The sequence below is a fragment of the Macrotis lagotis genome, chromosome 1 (genome assembly GCF_037893015.1).
Source record: "Macrotis lagotis isolate mMagLag1 chromosome 1, bilby.v1.9.chrom.fasta, whole genome shotgun sequence".
Lineage (NCBI taxonomy): Eukaryota > Metazoa > Chordata > Mammalia > Peramelemorphia > Peramelidae > Macrotis > Macrotis lagotis.
The window spans coordinates 184650853-184670664 of NC_133658.1; the positions used below are offsets into that span (position 1 = coordinate 184650853).

General features: G+C 35.1%; 1 protein-coding gene across 1 annotated transcript in view; it reads left to right on the forward strand.

Annotated features, from left to right (window-relative positions):
- The window catches only part of TMX4 (thioredoxin related transmembrane protein 4), a 92597-nt gene extending 73800 nt beyond the window's left edge, over positions 1 to 18797 (forward strand). Inside the window, exons 7-8 of the mRNA XM_074209480.1 lie at positions 2840 to 2903; positions 13733 to 18797. Coding sequence (XP_074065581.1) covers positions 2840 to 2903; positions 13733 to 14040 — 372 coding nt within the window. The 3' untranslated portion in view covers positions 14041 to 18797. The remainder of the gene's footprint in view (positions 1 to 2839; positions 2904 to 13732) is intronic.
- The last annotated feature ends 1015 nt before the right edge of the window (positions 18798 to 19812 follow it).

Here is a 19812-nt window from a genome sequence, read left to right on the forward strand (position 1 = left end):
TTTATTCTTCTGTGGATACTTTCTGTCCTCAATAAAATTTACTTAATGACATCAGTATCAAACATCTGTGACATAGCCATCTGTTAGAACTAAATGGAACTGACATTAACAGTGTTGAGGTGTCCCTAGATAATCATAGGAACATTGGTTTCCAAAGAAGAAAAAAATGCACTTCACAAACAATTGTTAATCCTCCTCAATACAAAAAAATATTTCTGAAATGTCCACTTGTGCTTGGCAGATTAAATAGATATAAATCATAGCCATTTTGGACTTTAAAAATCTAAAATTAGTAGTGCCAAACATTAGCATAGGCTCCTAAATAAAATCTCCTTTCTTCTCTTTGTTTTATATCATTCTGTAATGTTTAATGCATAGTTGTTATTAAGTAAATGCTTGATTATTGGCTTACATTACTGGGAATATATTAATATTGAGAACAGAATTATGAAGAGTTTAGATAAAAGAATGCCCTTTCTTCCTTATCACATAGCCTTCTATAACTTTTCATTGCAAGGCGTAAGGATTGGGTACTGTGAAAGATGCAAAAATAAATTAAAAAAACACAAAACATAGTCCTGGTCCTCAGAAAGGAATCTTAATGAGATTAAACCATACTAGAGTATTGAGATTTGGGTTAATGCAGAGGGGGAGTGAATAAATTCACCAAGACAAGAGATTTTAGGGACTAAATTTAAAACTTTTAAAGGGGAGTATGACATGACATTTGTGCTGGGGAGAGATTTGGGGATTGCAGTTTGGTCCCTATCTGAACATGCACCTTTCCAAGCTAATATTGCAAAAAGCCTCAGGGGATGTCTAGATTATTTTCATAGAACTCTCCTGGAGGTAGGAAAGTAAGCATATATGAACTGTACTTGTTGACCTTAATCTTATTCACCTCTTTTTCTGTAAAAATAAATGTTTGGTTTATTTTTTCCCCAAGTATTTTAGTATTCTGTCTTCCAGGTTACTAAATCAATCCCTAATTGTACTGAAGATTTTTTCCCACTGGCACAGACTTTTTCCATACTTGGACTAGTTTACCACATTTGTGTTTTCTTTTTTAATTTTTAATTTTGTTTTCTTTTACCCCCAGTTACATGCTAAAGCAAGTTTCAGCATTCATTTCCTAAACCTTGAGTTCCAGATTCTCTCCCTTCTTCCCACCCCACTTCCCCTCATTGAGAAAGCTATTACTTAATATAGGTTAAAAAGGGCCAATATTGATTCCCTCATAAAAAAAAAAACTATGATATTAGAATCTAAATAGTTTTTCATTATCCTTGGTTGAAGAAAAGAAAGTTATAGACATGTTTATAGATCTTCTCAATTTTTTCATTTGCTTTTTTGTTTAGTTTAGTTTTGTTTTTGTTGTGTTTTCCCAGTTTTAACCGTAAATGCTGTCAAGATCATCTGGCTTAGCCAAGTGTCTCCAAGCTTTCTAAAAACTTATTTGTCCTGTCACTACTTCTCTAGTTAAAACTTTTAAGTCTTCACCATCGTACAAAAGTGTTTATATTCTAAACTAGTGCTATCTTTTGCTGCTGTGTCTTTCCATTTGGTCAGGAGAATCTGGTGGCCGCAGCAGTTTTTCAATAATGTTTCTTCTTTGTAGCAATCACTTTACATCCCATAATTCTTCCATAGGAAATGATATCCTGTGACTTTGTTTTTTCTGTTTCATTTCCTATTCATATATAATCAATTTTGTTTTCTGTGATATTATTCTATGTTTACTACATTCAGGCCACATATTTAGGATAGATGGACGGGATGCTTTGTATAATGTATAAGTCTTCAACCTCTTGTTTCTTTTTCTTTAACTATATTTTCCAACATGTTTTTCACCATCCTTCACATTTTTTACATCCTTTATGTTGAAATCTCCAAGTACTAAATATTTGTGTTCTTTGGATAGTCCTTTTTCAAATATCTTTTCCTGTATATTCTTTAAAACAAATGATGCTAGACTGTAATGGTATTTGTGATAGGTTGCCATCTAAATATTTAATATGAGTATGAAATGCAAGATGACCAAATATCCCAACATGTTAAAACCAAGTTTGGCTTCACAATTTGCCATATTTCACAATTTGCCATGACCAAAGAATTTTTTTGTGAAACAAAATAAAACAAAATTACAAATTGGTCCTCAGACCTGTTCTCTCATTCCCCTCTACTTTTGCAGTGATGTTAGTAGAATGATATTAAAAGGGGCAGGTGGTCTAAATTCTAAATGTGAGATATTTGCCCAACTTCCAGAGCTGACATTCTTTAGGTATAATTGAATTATATCAGTCAACATTCTTCCTGTGATTGAAACAAAACTCAATGAACGAAGATTTATTAAGCATAATTGTCCAACTTCATTTGAGATTCTGAAAATACAACTGTAAAACATAATTTGCAGAGTTGATTTTATCATGTTGGGGTACTTTATCACCTAGCATTTAGTACTCAGTGACTTCAACACAAAGAATATGAAAAACGTGAGGAGTGGTGAAAACCATTGGGAAAATACGGTTCAAAAAAAAGAAACAAGAGGTTGAAGATTTATACATTATACAAAGCATCCAGTCTATCTATCCTGAATATAGGCGGCCTGAATGTAGTGAGCATTGAACAGTGTCACAGAAAACAAAACCAAGAGTACACAGACCTAAGTAACAAAAGATACAGTAATATTCTCTTACCATTGTTTATTGTTAATCATTTATTTAGAAATAAATATCTGTGTTTTGAGAGCAATATATAATTTGAGTAATTTGGGTATTAATTTAATTTGGTTATTGTCTCTTTTATATCTGGAATCACATCTTATCCCTTTTTCCCTCAGGTACTGGTTTTACTTGCAGACTGCTTTTGTCCAACTAAACAAAGAGATGAAACAGATCAGTCAGGTAAGCATTTTGAGCTAACGTATACCATTTCTTTGACTTCTTTCTTAAATGTAATTGAGCCTTTCACCATCAAGCAATCTGTTCACTTATACACTGGGTATATATTTATAAGAAGGAAAAAAAAGCAGTATGAACAAAGAATATTCTTGTATATTTTCTCCTAATGTTAGATTTTGCTATATTAGAGGAGATTTTTTTCTCTAGTTTCCAGAATTTTAAAAGCTATTCCCATTCTAGATGGTTTTCCAATATTATACAGTCTTATGTTGATGAGGAAATTTTATGTTTTGTTTGCATAATGTATATTTTGTGAGACCAGAAAATAAATCCTTACTAATTAGAATGGAACTGATCTCTGAACTTTTGGAAACTAGAAGAAAAACTTTTTTTTAATTTGCACTTATCATTAAACTTAGTAGTGTAAAAATTTGCTCCTTTAGCTGATGCTGATTAGGAGCTCATTTATAATTTATATTCTTGTCTGACACTCAAAAAGATTAAATTACTTGCTCATGGCTCGTATGTTCTGAGGCAGAACATAAGCCCAGGTCTTCCTGATTCTAATGTTATCTAAATTATATTCTAAACAGTCCAGATAAAACTTGACATATGAATATAAGAATGTCTATACTTAATGTTATTTCTTTGATAATTATGACTATCCCAAAACTCCCAGTGCTCCCCTGCTGCTGACTGAATAAAATTTAAATTCTTTAGCTTACCTTTGAAGGTCATCCAGAGTCCAGTTGCAAACTACCTTTCCAGTTTTATGTCAAGTTATTCCTTCTATTCTGTATTCCAGCCAAAGTGGAATACTTTCCATCTCTTATGTTCATTCTATGTTCTCCTATTTCTTATTTTTAAAATTTTTTTATTGATGTTTTGCTTGTCCAAATACATGTTACGAAAGATTTTTTTTTTAACATTCATCCATATGCCTATGCATATTTCTAAGTTACAAAATTCCTTCCCTTCAGCAGTGAACAGTCAGGTTAATATTGTACATATACATTTGTGTTAAGTGTGTTTACAGGTTAGTCAATTTTGCTGTGAGGAGTTAGATTTAAGGGAAAGAAATGCATAAGTTTTTTTTTTTTAAAGTGAATGTAATATTCCTCAGATTCTGAAGAATTTTTTTAGTTTTGTTTTGCTTCCTCTGGATGGGGATAAGATAGTCCATAGCCAGTCAAATACAGTTGTCCTAGCTCTTTGAACCGCTGAGAGGAGCTGCTTCCATCAAGGTTGATCATTTCACAATGTTGTTGTTAATGTGTACATTGTTTTCTTGATTCTTCTCCCTTCACTCAGTATCAGATCCTGTAATTCCTTCTATGCTTCTCTAGAATCTGACCATTTATAAGAAACTATGGTTTCTTATAGAACGATAGTATTCCATAGTTTTCATGTATAATAACTTGTTTAGTCATTCTTCAGTTGATGAGCATCCCCTCAATTTCCAATTATTTGCCACTATAAAAAGAGCTGCTATGAATATTTTGGAACATTTGGAACTTTTCCAATTTTCTATTGGAACTAGGCCTAGTTTTGGAATTGCTAGGTCAAAGGCTATGGACATTTTTATTGCTCTTTGGGCATAATTCCATATTGTTCTCCAGAATGGTTGGATCTGTTCACAACTCCACCAGCAATGCATCAATGTTCCAGTCCTCCCACAACCTCTCCAACATTGATCATTATCCCTTTTGGTCATCTTAGCCAATCTGATGAGCATGAAGCGATACCTTGGAGTTGTTTAAATCTGCATTTTTCTAATCAATAATGGTTTGGAGCATTTTTCATATGATTTTATATAGCTTTAGTTTCTTCATTTGAAAACTGTATATTCATAGCCTTTAATCATTTCTCAATGGGGAAAAGACTTGCAACCTTATAAATTTGATGCAGTTCTCTTTTTTAGAAATGACACTTTTAACAGAACTCCCAGTTGTCAAGATTGTTTCCCAGACTTGTGCTTTCCTTCTAATTTTGGCAGCATTGATTTTATTAGTGCAAAACCTTTTTAATTCAATATAGTTGAAATCATTCATTTTTCAGTTTAGAATGTTTCTGTTTCTTCTTTGGTCATAAATTTTTCCCCTTTCCACAGATCTGATGGATAGAAACTTGGTCTATTAATTTATCTATGGTGTTGCCCTTTGTGTATAAATCCTGTACCCATTTTGACCTTATTTTGGTATAGGATGTAAGATGTGGATCTATGCCCAGTTTTTGCCAGACTATTTTCTAGTTTTCCCAACAATTTTTGTCAAATAGTGAATTCTTATCCCAGAAGCTAATGTCTTTAGGTTTGTCAAACTTCAGATTGCTACAGTCATTTACTGCAGTTTTGTTTGAACCTGTCTTAATCCACTTATCCATTATTCTATTTCTTAACCAATACCAGGCAGTTTTGATGACTGTCGCTTTATAGTATAGTTTTAGATCGGGTAGAGCGAGGTCACCTTCCTTTACATTTTTTTCATCAGTTCTGTTGCTATTCTTGACCTTTTGTTGCTCCAGATGAATTTTGTTACTATTTTTTTCTAGCTCAGTAAAATAATTATTTGGTAGTTTGATTGGTATGGTACTGATATACTTTCCTATTTTTACATCTCACATTATTCTCTTTGCATTGAATAGACCTTCTTCTTGCCTAATGTCCACTGATTAAAACTCTCTCTTCCTTCAAGACCCAGCTTAATACGTGCTAACTCTTCCTTGCTTTCTGTAATTTTTTTCTTTTATCTCCCTTTCCCCCACTCCCACCTATGACTTCTTATATCTAATAATCAGTATTCCTAGATCTTTCCTTTAAACTTCTCATTCTCTTTTATATTATAATATAATATTGCTATCTCTTTCTAACTCTTCTACCTTTCCCACCTCTCAACAGATAGCCTGGCCTCTAACTTTCCTCAAAAAATTGAAAACATTTTTTTTTTTGTTCTCTAATCCTCCATACTTCAGATTATCTCTAGCTTCAGTTTCCTCTCCTTGTGCTCCAGAATCCTAAGATGAGGAGGATGTTTTTCCCAAGGCTGATACCTTCACATGTACTCTTTTTAAAAAAAAAAATGATATTTTATTTTTCCAAGTACGGCATTCATCTATTTGCAAATTTATAAGTCACTTTTTCTGTCTCCTTCCCTTATTTCTCCCTTCCCATGGTGGGTACAGTCTAGTAAAAGTTGTACATCTACATTTGTGTTTAACATATTTACCTATTAGCCATTTTGGATAAGAAGAATTAGGACTAAAGGAAAAGAAAGAAAACCATGAGATAGGAAGGAAAAACATAAGAGAATTTTTTTTTTTAAAGTGAACAGTTTGCATTCAGACTTCATATTTTTTCCTCTGGATGTGGATGGTGTTGTACATGGCAGGTCTCCCAGGGTTGTCCTAGCTCTCTGAACTGCTGAGAGGACCTGCCTCCATCATGCCTGATCATCTCATAGGGTTGTTGATGCCTCACTTTTCCTCTTGATCACATCTACTCTGGTCTTCTTTAGGAGCTAATATCATTTAGAATACTTTCTGCCCCTCTGATCTTCATTCTGCCCTTGGCAAGACAAGCTCTTCCACTGTACCCAGGACCATATCCAGCCATCCTGATTCATATTTGACCACTGGACCCAGATGACACCAGAAGAGATAATGAATCCCTCACTTAAGTTTGATTATCTTGCATGTTACAGCATCACATTCCTGATGTCTTGATCCTCTATCGACAAGCAACAGCAGCTGCAATCCCACTGTTTCCCCTCCCCCTTCCCTATAAATGTGTCCTAGTTTATCCTATCCAATAAAAATTTAAAGACTCTTTCTCTCAGTCTTCATCATTCTTAACCTATCATAAAATAAACATTTCCCAGCCCTCCCCCTGTATCCTCTACCCTCCTTTAGCTTCTTTGCCTTGACTTGAGAGCCTGTTTTCCTTCTGCCCATCTGACCATTCCTGTACTGTGCATCCTTCTTTTGCCTTCTAAATGTGCATGTCAATCAAGGCAAATATACCAGGACCTCTTATTTTCTCTCATTACCCTCTTCTCCTTAGTGGCTTTACCTGTTCTTGTGGGTTTAGTTATTACCTGCATATAGATAATAATAGTTAACATTATTACACATAATCTTCTATGGTCCGGGCACTGTACTAAGCACTTTACAAATAATATCTCATTTGAGCCTCACAACAAGAATGTGAGATAGATGCTGTTATCCCCATTTTACAAAGGGGATAAATAGGTAAGTGACTTGTCCAGGTCACACAGCAAGTATCTGGGGTCAAATTTAAACAAAGGTGTAACTGCCCTACTTAGCTACTACTGATGACACCTAAATCCAGCTTAATTCTCCATTCATTTGTTTATTAAATTATTCCATTTATTTTGTGCTATTTATTAAATTTATTTAAGGAATATTTATTAATAATTTACTAATACATAATTAAAAACATTTATTAAGCTTTAAAGCTTAAAAAAAGATGCTTGCACATGAAACTAAACTGCAGATCTAGTATGTTCAACTTACTTTTCCTTTAAAATATATTTTTAGGGGCAGCTAGGTGGTGCAGTGGATAAAGCACCAGCCCTGGAGTCAGGAGTACCTGGGTTCAAATCCAGTCCTCAGACAATAATTACCTAGCTGTGTGGCCTTGGGCAAGCCACTTAACCCCATCTGCCTTGCAAAAACCTAAATATATATATATATATATATATATATATATATATATATATATATATATATATACACACACACATATATATATATATTTAAATTATCACGTAGCTTTTTTTTCCCCTTTTCTTCTTCCCTCCCTCCCCCCCCACCCTATAGATGTCTGCCACTAGACATGTGTGTGTGTGTGTGTAAATCATTCTATTTATTCTTTCTCTGCTTTCAGATAATATATTTTTATGTGTCCTTTGAAATCCATTCACTCATTTTTCATTGACTTCCAGAAATCTATATCTACTTGTCTTGCCTTCACTCAAACAATATATTAAAAACTCAGTATCTTCCCCTACCTCCTTCTTTCAATTTCCCTATGTATTTTAAAAATACTACCATTATGCTTGTCACCCAAGTTTGAAGCTTGAGTCATCTTTGACTCTTGAGTCACCTACACCTTCTGCCACCTTCACTTCTGCTTACATGTCTTTGGACAAGTCACTTAAGGTCTATGGTCGTCAGTTCCCACATTTGCAAAATCTAGGAGTTGAAAGAGATAACTTATTTATTTCTTTTTGGTTTATTAATTTTATATTATTACATTAATCCTGTTGTGAGAGTAAACATAAACCCCTCTCCCCCTTCAAAAGATGAGAAACCTCAAGAATAGTGAGAGATACTATTTAATTCTGCTGTCTCTTATACTTTATTTTTCTTAAGGATGTGATTTCTTTCTCATCATATTCAACTTAGATCAATGTATACCATGGAAACATTGTGAAGACTAACAGACTGCCTTCTCTGTGGGGGGGGGGAGGAAGATTAGGGGTAGATTGTAAAACTCAAAATAAATAAAATCTTAAAGAAACAAAAAGAGAATAGTGAGAGAAAAAAAATGTACTTCACCTGTGTTCAGATTCCAGTGGCTCTGTCTCTGGGATGAATTGCCTTCATCATAAGTCCATCAAAGAAGTTGCTTCAATATTTTTCTCACAGTTGCTATTACTAGCTGAATTTCTCTCCACTCTTTTCCTCCTCACTCTTCTTTATTCTATTCTCTTTTACCCTGTCCCTGTTCAAAAGTGTTGTGTCTGAGTATCCTCTCTCATGATCTTCCCTCTCTATTATCACTTATTCCCCACCCTTCCCTCCCCCTATTTTCCCTTATCCCATCCCTTTCCTCTCATTTTGCTTCTAGGGTAAGCTAGATTTCTATACACTATTAAGTGTGTATGTCATTTCCTCTCTGAGCCATTTCTGATGAGAATGAAGGCTCACTCATCCCTCCTCACCTTCTCCCATTCCACTCTATTGTAAAAGCTTTTCTTGTCTCTTATGTGAAATATCTCAGCCCCTTCTTCCTCTCCTTTCTCTTCCTTGTAGTACTTTCCTTTATCACCTGTGGACTCCATCTTTTTACTTATTTATACTATTCTATTCATGTCCTTCCTGTGCCTTGTCTATATATGCTCCTTCAAACTGCTCTTATAAATGAGAAGATTCATTTGAGTTATCAGTATCTTCTTCCCATGCAGGAATACAAGCAGTTCAACGCTGTTAAGTTCCTCATAGTTAGTCCCTGTCTTCCACTCCCTCTATGGTTCACCAGAGTCCTGTACTTGGAGATCAAACTTTCTGTTCAGCTCTGGTTGTTTAAATAGGAGTTTGAAAGTCTTCTGTTTCATTGAAAGTCCATCTTTTCCCCTGAAAGAGGATATTCAGTTTTGCTGAGTAGTTGATTCTCAGTTGTAAACCAAGATCTTTTGCCTTCTGGAATAATCATATTCCAATCCTTATGAGCCCTTAATGTAGATGCTGACAGATCCTGTGTAATCTGGACTATAGAGCCATGGTAGTTGAATTGTTTCTGGCAACTTGTAGTATTTTTTCTTTGACTTGTAAGTTTTGGAATTTGGCTGTCATATTCCTGAATTTTTTCTTTTGGGATCTCTTTTAGGAGGTGATCAGGGAATTCCCTCAATTTCTATTTTACCTTCTGCTTCTAGGATCTCTGGGAAATTTTGCTTAATTATTTCTTGGAAAATGAAGTCTAGAGGGGTGGCTAGGTGGCGTACTGGATAGAGCACCAGCCCTGGAATCAGGAGTACCTGGGTTCAAATCTGGTCTCAGACATTTAATAATTACCTAGCTGTGTGGCCTTGGGCAAGCCACTTTAACCCTGTTTGCCTTGCAAAAACCTAAAAAAAAAAAAAGAAAAAAAAATGAAGTCTAGGCTTTTTTCCTGGTCGTGACTTTTGATAATTTTTAAATGATCTCTACTGGATCTGTTTTCAAGGTCGGATGTTTTTTTCCAATAAGATATTTCACATTTTCTTCTAATTTTTGACTTTGTGGAATAGTTTTATTTCTTCTATTCTGCATTTGAAGTTCTTTTTTTTTTCTTTTTTTAAAAATTTATTTTTATTAAAGATATTATTTGAGTTTTACAGATTTCCCCCATCTTGCTCCCCCCCCCCCCCCCCCCATGGAAAGCACTCTGTCAGTCTTTACTTTGTTTTACCTTGATCCAAATTGGGTGTGATGAGAGAGAAATCATATCCTTAAAGAAGAGAAGAGAAGTCTAAGAGGTAACAAGATCAGACAATAAGATATCTGTTTTTTCCTAAATTAAAGGGAATAGTCCTTGTACTTTGTTCAAACTCCACAGCTCCTTATCTGGATACAGATGGCGATCTCCTTTGCAGACAGCCCAGTATTGTTCCTGATTGTTGCACTGGTGGAATGACCAAGTCCTTCAAGGTTGAACATCACTCCCATGTTGCTGTTAGGGTGTACAGTGTTTTTCTGGTTCTGCTCATCTCACTCAGCATTAGGTCATGCAAATCCCTCCAGGCTTCCCTGAAATCCCATCCCTCCTGGTTTCTAATAGAACAGTAGTGTTCCATGACATACATATACCACAGTTTGCTAAGCCATTCCCCAACTGAAGGACATTTACTGGATTTCCAATTCTTTGCCACCACAAACAGGGCTGCTATAAATATTTTTGTACAAGTAATGTTTTTACCCTTTTTCCTCATCTCTTCAGGGTATAGACCCAGTAGTGGTATTGCTGGGTCAAAGGGTATGCACGTTTTTGTTGCCCTTTGGACATAGTTCCAAATAGCTCTCCAGAAAGGTTGGATGAGTTCACAACTTCACCAACAGTGTAATAGTGTCCCAGATTTCCCACAACCCTTCCAACAATGATCATTATCCTTCCTGGTCATATTGGCCAATCTGAAAGGTGTGAGCTGGTACCTCAGAGAAGCTTTAATTTGCATTTCTCTAATAATTAATGATTTAGAGCATTTTTTTTTCATATGGCTATGGATTGCTTTGATCTCCTCATCTGTAAATTGCCTTTGTATATCCTTTGACCATTTGTCAATTGGGGAATGGCTTTTTGTTTTAAAAATATGACTCAGTTCTCTGTATATTTTAGAAATGAGTCCTTTGTCAGCATCATAAGTTGTAAAGATTGTTTCCCAATTTACTACATTTCTTTTGATCTTGGTTACATTGCTTTTATCTGTGCAAAAGCTTTTTAATTTAATGTAATCGAAATCATCTAATTGGTTTTTGGTAATGTTCTCCAACTCTTCCTTAGTCATAAACTGCTCCCATTTCCATAGATCTGACAGGTAGACTAGTCCTTGATCTTCTATTGCTTATAGTATTGTTTTTTATGTTTATGTCCTATAACCATCTGGATCTTATCTTGGTAAAGGGTGTGAGGTGTTGGTCTAACTAAGTTTCTTCCATACTAACTTCCAATTACCCCAGCAATTTTTATCAGAGGGAGTTTTTATCCCAATGGCTGGACTCTTTGGGTTTATCAAACAGCAGATTACTATAATCATCTCCTGCTTTTACACCTAGTCTATTCCGCTGGTCCACCACTCTGTTTCTTAGCCAATACCAAACAGTTTTGATGACTGATGCTTTATACTATAATTTTAGATCAGGTAGGGCTGAGCCACCTTCTTTTGCACTTTTTTTTCATTAAGCTCCTGGCAATTCTTGACTTTTTATTTCTCCATATGAATTTACTTACAATTTTTTCTAACTCGTTAAAGTAATTTTTTGGAATTTTGATTGGTAGGACACTAAACAGATTAGTTTTGGTAGAATTGTCATTTTTATTATATTAGCTCTACCTATACATGAGCAGTTGATATTTGTCCAGTTATTTAAATCTGATTTAATTCGTGTGAGAACTGTTTTATAATTGTTTTCAAAAAGATTCTGAGTCTGTCTTGGCAAATAGACTCCCAAATATGAAGGAGTTATTTTCTTCAGAGAGCTTTTTAATCTCCTTTTGCATCTGACCAATTCTTCTTCTTAAGGTATTCTTCTCCTCATTTGTCTTTTGTGAGGCATTTCCATTTGGCTAAGACTATTTTGCTTTTTTAAGGTGTTTGCAAGGCACTGGGGTTATGCCCCAGGCCACACAGCTAGGTAATTATTAAGTGTCTGGGGCTAGATTTGAACTCAGGTACTCCTGACTCCAGGGCTGGTGCTCTATCCACTATGCCACCTAGCTGCCCCCTCAAAATTGGTTTTTAACATATTATTTTCTTCAGGTTCTTTTTTGCATTTCTTTCACCAAGCTGCTGATTTGATTTTCATGATTTATCTGCATTGCTCTAATTTCTCCTCCCAGTTTTTTAATTGCTTTTCAAAGTCTATTTTGAGTTCATCCTTAGCCTGAGCCCATTTTCTATTTCTCTTGGAGGTTTTGTGTACAGAAGCTTCTATTTTTTCATCTTTTGAATCTTCCATGGGACCAAAGTAATTTTCTGTAGTCAGATTCTTCTTTCTTCTTTTGTTTGCTCATTTCCTCAGCCTATGACTGATTTGGGGGGGCGGTTGGGACAACCCACTGGGATCTTAATTCCTTCAAGGTCTTATGAGAGGCTTTGACTGCTTTCTTGCCTGTGTTCAGGCCCTCCCTTCTGCCCTGGAGCTGTGAGGATGATCCCTGCTCAGCTGTGGTAGTGTGGAAGCCCAAACTGCAACCTAGATCTGAGCGTGGGGAAAGAGCTGAGTCCTGCCCCACGGAGAGCAGAGAGACCTCTGCAGTTCTCCCACCCCCACTCCCTTACCATCTGTGGGCTGGACTCTGGAGGTGCAGCCTGGCTTCCCGATTCCCACTGTAGGTTCTTACGGCAGAGCTGCTCAGAGGCCGGCTCTTGCTCCACACTCACTCTGGTGCAGTGAAGTTTTCTCACCCCACCCCCAGACTTTCAAGCTGTTCCCGGTGATCCTTCAGCCAGAAGGTCTGGAACCCCCCCCCCCCCCCCCCCCCCCGCCACAGACCCAGGCATCCTCAGGGATCTAGGCACCTGACCAGCTGCACTCACAGCAGTTTTTTCCATCCCCAAGTCCTGGTAAAACAGACCTTTCATGCGGAACTAAGTTGTCTTGGACTGGGTAATTGTATCACTCAGTCTTTCTGTGGTTCCGCCCCCTCTAAGTTGTGTCTAAAGTCATATTTGACAGCTTTTGGAGTTTTTTGGAGAATGAGTTCCTGGGAATTACTGCTTTCATGCTGCCATCTTGGCTCCACCAAGAGATAACTTTTGAGATGCTTTCCAGCTCTAAATCTATACTCCTGTGTTAAATCTTTTTTTGTTTTTTAGTTTAGTTTTTTTTTTGGCAAGGCAATGGGGTTAAGTGACTTGTCCAAGGTCACACAGCTAGGTAATTATTAAGTGTCTGGAGCAGAATTTGAACTCAGGGCTCCAGGGCTGGTGCTCTATTCACTGCACCACCTAGTTGCTCCTACTATGTTTACTCTTAATTATTTTTTATTAAAGCAGAATAAGAGTATTTTCTAGAATTAAAGTAATTTAGAGAATAAGAATATGCTTTTTGTAGTACAGATTAGCAAAGGAGTGGGTAATATAAGAGAAAAAAAACTTTGACAGCAAATTAGAACTGTATCTGAAATAAATAAAATTCAGATTAGAAATCACCTGATTAATGTGTGTCTGTGTGTGTGTGTGTGTGTGTGTTTGTGTGTGTGTATAAGCTTGAATGTAGAAGCCTACTTAATTATTTCCATTTTTATCTTTAATTATTAAAGTTTTGTGATTGGTTGCTGACTGGATGCTGATATATTCAGTGTAAGTTATTTTTCCTTGTTTTCTTTATAGAGCTAATTGAAAAGGAGAAGGAAGCTCTTCTAGTTGAAGATCTGGGAATTTCAGAAGGAAAGAAAGAACTTTCAGATGAAGAAGAAGAAGAAAAGGATGACCTTTCAGAGGGAGAAGACAAAGAAGACCTTTCAGAACGAGAAGAGGAAAGAAGCAATTCAAATGACACCTCAGAAGATGACTCTGCAGTGGATGAAGGATCAGTAGCTGAAGATGCTGGGCACGTCCCAGACCAAAAGTTGACTGATGGGGAGGCTGAAAGCTCAGTGAGGCAACGTAAAAGTCAAGTTGCTGATGGAGAACAGTAATTTTTTTTGGTGGAAGTGTTTCTAGCAAACTGGACCAAAGAAACGTGTCAGTTGCCCTTCTGGTCTACAGTGGAAGCCAAATTCTTAATCTTCTCTGCATGAGCCAGCTTCTCTCTTAAAAGTTCATATATAACAAACATCTAGTCCTAAAAGGCAGCCACCCTCAGATAGTAATAATGAGAATCTTTAAGGCATGACAATCAAAATAAAAAAATAATATCTATTATTCTGTTTAGAAATGTGTGATGTGAAAATCTGTAGAGTTAGGAAGTTCTGGTTGTAATAGGTGGCTGCCACTCCTTTTAGATATGCTCTCGAAACCTGACTCCAAACCACATGAGATGAAAATATATTTGATTTCATGCATCAGCAGTAGCAAAAAGTGCCCTAAGAACTTCAGCAGAGGTTTTGCTTCCTCATTTGGTCTCAAGTATTTTTGTCAAACCTTGTGGAAAACATCAGACAATGCAGTCAGTCAATAGGTATTTATTGAGATAGAAACTGAGAGGCCCCTGAATGTTATCCTAGTAAAGGCACTGTGGGTAGGTGGTTTAACTCGCATTGCTGCTCCCTGAAGCCCCTTCATTATGCTCCCATTTTTTTTAACTTCTCATTTTTCCGTCTCAATGTTTCTTTTGAAAATATACTGAGTGCAGTATGACAACAGAGACTGGCCTTAGGCTGAGGTAGCTTCAGCCAACACCAGCCCTCTTCAGTTCTTGAGTGTTCAGAGGAGGAGCGTCCAAGTTAATGTGACATCAGCCAGGCTTATTATGACTTCAGGGGCTTAGATCATCAGAAACCACAGGCAATGAAATATTGACAAGGAGACGCTGAAAAAGACACGTAACCTTCAGAGACTTAGAAGGAAGTGGTCATTTAGCAAGAGGAGGACTATTTTTTTTTTTGGCCAAAAGGCAATTACTCCCCCCCACCCCCACCCCCTTTCAAATATTTCATTGAGAAGTCTTCTTTTTGAAGCCGGTAAAATCCTCTTAGGCTTGCCAATACAAGCAAGTCATGTGCAGAGAACTGCAGTATGATGTGGTACTATTTCCATCTCTAGAGTAGCTCCCTGGCTCCATCCGAGCTACTTTAGAAATCATAACAACTAAAAAGCCACTTAGGGTTTCCTTTTTAGTGAACTGACCAACTGGTGAAAGAATGAGTGAAAATCTAGAGCAGGAAATGAGAGAAATGATTTCTTTTCCCACCTACCCCCCAACTCTCTTTAATCCTCCATAGAAATGCATCTTTGTAAATCTCTCAATACTTGACTTATTAAAAGTGCTCGTTAGTTTCTGTTAAAAAAATACCATTTTCCTTTTGCTTGATTTACTTTGTAGAAATAAATTGAGAAAAATCAGGAACCAAGTTGTACATGAATTCTGAAGTTAGGACCTATTCCCTCTTTTTTTTTAAATGCACAGGGGTGCAATGATAAGGAAAGGAACAGAATATTATAAAATCCAGAAATTATTTTGTCACCTTTAAAAATGAATTGCACACTCACTTGGAGAACTGAGAACAAGGAAATTTCTACCCTCTTATGGTTGAGCAAAGTATTACAGGACTTGCACAAAACTAGTTTTTATTTTTTTAAAAATAAATAAAATTTGATTCTGGGATTAGTTTACATCTTTTAAAGTTAGTCAAGTTTTGTCATTCTTGTTTTTTTAGTCTCTCTCCCTCCCCAGAGGGACAGGGTGTGGGGAGAGGGAAAGATAATGATTAAAAAGAAAGGATTGATTCCAAGAAGATGTAGGTTTTATTTTAACCCCCCCCCCCCCCCCACAGCCCCATGGTTTAGGGTATTTATTTCATAGTTTTGCTATTGTAGGGTAGATATATAGAGACAGACTCTTTCAAAGGAATAAGAAACATTTTAGTGGCTTCATTCCATTTTAAAGAGGATATAAGACAATTCAGTGTCCATGGTTATGATACTAAACATTTGTATCCTAGGCAGCATGTTTTTACTGAGCATCAGAGAACTTGTGTCACAGGTTTACTTCTTTTATGGAGATTTCATAATATTCCTTTGAACCATTTCTTTGGTGCAGCCAGTATCTTGTACTCAGTGGGCACTTGATTCATATTAAGTGATGTTGCTGATCATTACATCTAATGAATGTTAATGTTATATTAGGTACCTAATATATCCCAAAAAAGAGACTTGATTCTTATTCCTCAGTTATTTAAAAGCTAGAGAAAGGTACACTTTGAAGCTTTGGTACTTTTGTACTTGAGATAACTATATAGTCTTAAGAACTTTAAGAAATCACAAAGGCTGTTGGACCTTCACTCCATCCTGTTTTTTTTTCTGGCAGGACTATTCTTCATCTCTTCTAAAAAGAAATAACATTTTTCACAATTACTTTCAGAATTACAGAGAATTCTCACAATATCAGTAGCCTATTTATTTAAAATAAATTTGATCCACAGGGAAAAAAAAAACCCTGGATTTGGGTTTGAATTCTGGATTTTCTACATGTTACCCAGGTGACCTTTAGCAAGTTACATCACAAAAAATGGATCTTTGAGTCCTCATCTATAAAATATAATGCAAGAGCAGATGAGTCCCAGGTTTTTTTCCACTCTATCTCTCTTATCCTAGAGTTTCTAAACTATTTGGGTTATGGTTGTTGTTCAGTCATTTCAACTGTATCTGACTCTTCGTGATTATGTAAAATGAATTTTGATATGATAGGTAATTGTATTTTTGGAATAGGAAATATAGTCCTTTAAAGTGGTGACAAGATAAAACAAATAGTTCTTTGAGAGTTCTTCAAACCATCTTTCTACTGTATTTTTTCAAACTTTCATAGTTTAGATTGGATTTACAATTCAACCACTCCTTCCCTTATTTCTTTGTTTGAAAGTAAAATAATCCTCCTATCCCTACCCTCACTTGAAGCTTTAAAGAAAGATCAGAGGGTGGTTATCATTCAGGTATGGAACCTTTCCAGTTCAAAGAATTGACCTTTGATCACCATCTTACTTATAGGTCACTTAAATTATGTAAAGAAATGAAAAGTAAATGTTGTATTATCTAGAAATTGTAGTTTTAACAAGGTTTACTTTCAAAGAATAACTGAATTATTTGCTAGCAAAAAATTCTTATTGATATTTTTGAAATTTCTGTGTGTGTGTGTGTGTGTGTGTCTGTGTGCAAAATTGCATAATTTCCCTACCCACCACATATAACTGCAAGGCATGGAGATGGGGAGGGGATTATTTTGTGTTCTAAAGTCAGTGTTAAGCAACTGACATTTTTATAACTCAGTCTTTGATTAGCAGAGAAAACATACTGTTTCCAGTGCCGTGGGAAGGGGTTGTTAAAAGAGGTAGGGATAGTAAAGTCTAGGCAGGATAAGGTAAGTATAGGATTTATTGAATAGATGATTAATCATAGAGGGCAAATCAGGGTGGAGAGGGAAAAGATGTAGTTCAGTATTTTGTTCTGAAATAGTTTGTTTCTCTTTGGCATCTTTCATCTCAATACAATATTGAAGTGTTATTTCTGCCAGTATTATAGATGAGTAGTATATTCAATCTGTCACATTGCCAAGGTTTTCAAAAAAAAGTTTGTCTCTATCTTTTGTGCCAACAGTAAAATTATTTGTTACATTCTGTTTACCTCATTCATGTGTTTTCATTCACTTGAAAAAAAACCACAATTTATTTTGAAAAGTTGAAATGTATAATTAACTTATTCAATATAATGTGCTATTTAATGATTCATTGGGACTAGCAATAGGAGATCTTTGGGAAAAGCATGTCTCTGTTAACATCATTAAGCTAATTTCCAGCATGTGAAAAACATAAACTAAGCTTTCTTCTAATTGAATTATTTACTATGAAGAAAGTTTGAAGTAGAAGGTAACTAATGTATGCAAATCATGCAGCTTTGACATTTTTTGTATTGGCTATAAATGTTGAATGATATTTATGTTACACAGCTTTTTTCATGGAAATGCAGTCCTTTTATACTAAAGTTCAGCAGACATGCTATTGCTTATTTGTATTACAATACCTTATAAATTTAGTATTTAAACTTTGTGGCTACTCTTTATTTTTTTTAATTCAATTTATTTATTTTTAGTTTTGCACTTTTCCCCTAATCTCGCTTCCCTCCCCCACCCCCACCCCCCATAGAAGGCAGTCTGTTAGTCTTTAGGTTGTTTCCATGCTATACACTGATCTAAATTGAATGTGTTGAGAGAGAAATCATATCCTTAAGAAAAATAAAGTATAAGAGATAGCAAAATTACATAGTAAGATAACTTTTTTTAAAATTAAAGGTAATAGTTTTGATCTTTGTCAAACTCCACAGTTCTTTCTCTGGATACAGATGGTATTCTCTAAGGCAGATACCAAAATTTTACCTAATTGTTGCACTGATAGAATGAGCAAGTCCATCAACCCAATGTTACTGTTATGTTGTACGGTGTTCTTCTGGTTCTGTTCATCTTGCTTCAGCTTCAGTTCATGCAAATCCTTCCAGGCTTCTCTGAATTCACATCCCTCCTGGTTTCTAATAGAACAATAATGTTCCATGACATACATATACCACAGTTTGTTAAGCCATTCTACAGTTGAAGGACATTCATTTAATTTCTATACAGTTGTACTTTTGCTGAGAACTTGTAGTTAACATGTTTATCATTTTTCAGCTCAGTGAAATTTTAGGTGTGAATGTCAATAGTTAATGGGTAGCCAGAATACATTTATTTTTTGTTATAAAATATCTGGAGATTTATCCGATTTGTTTAAATATCAGTCATTTGAATATATATTTTCATCATGAATTCACATCATGATAGGAGATGTAAATTAACTTTCATAATTTTATAACTTTAAAATATAATTGAATCCATTGTTTCATCTAAATTTAGAACTACAGTCAAAATCTTCACTAAGCTTCATTAAAATGACTTGTTAGTAAATAAACTGAATATTAAAAACATTAAGTATTCAAATATACATATCTTTTTATTCAATACTGTCAACTTCATATAATTGTACTAACTGAAAAAGATGATTATCAACAAAGATTTGGAAAAAATTAAATGAAGGAATTGCAATAAAATTCAATTTTGTATTATATATTGCACAAACTAAAAATAGCAAAGAATCAGATATTTTAGAACAAAATCAATTGAGTTTGACTTTCAGAACAGGTTGACGATAATGACACCTTTAAAAAGATTAAATTTCTCATTGTCCTGAAATAATTAAAACTTAACCTTGAATTAATAAATTAACATTTCAAGAATGTCAGAATGTTTGGATGGCCTATTAGAAATTTACACTTCTAATTAATTATTTATTATATATTTTTTATATTTATTATTTTTTAATGGTTCATATATTACATTTGAATAGAAATATATTGCTATTAAATAAGCCTCTGAATTAGGAGTTAAAATTCATAGATTGCTTTTAGAATAAGCCGGAATCTTTTCTATTTGCTTTCTCATGGCTAGATCAGAAAGATTCTTTAATCATTTAAGTTATTCCCTGTTTTTTTTGTTTGTTTGTTTTGTTTTGGATTATTACATTGAGAATCTTGACTTACTAAGTCTTTTTTGGGGGGATTCTCTAGGTATACCGTCATGTCATTTGCAAAGAGTGAGAGTTTTGTCTTTCTTCCCAATTCTAATTCCTTTGATTTCTTTTTATTCTCTTATTGCTGAAGCTAACATTTCTTATACAATTTTGAATAGAAGTGGTGATAATGGGCATCCTTGTTCACCCCTGATCTTATTG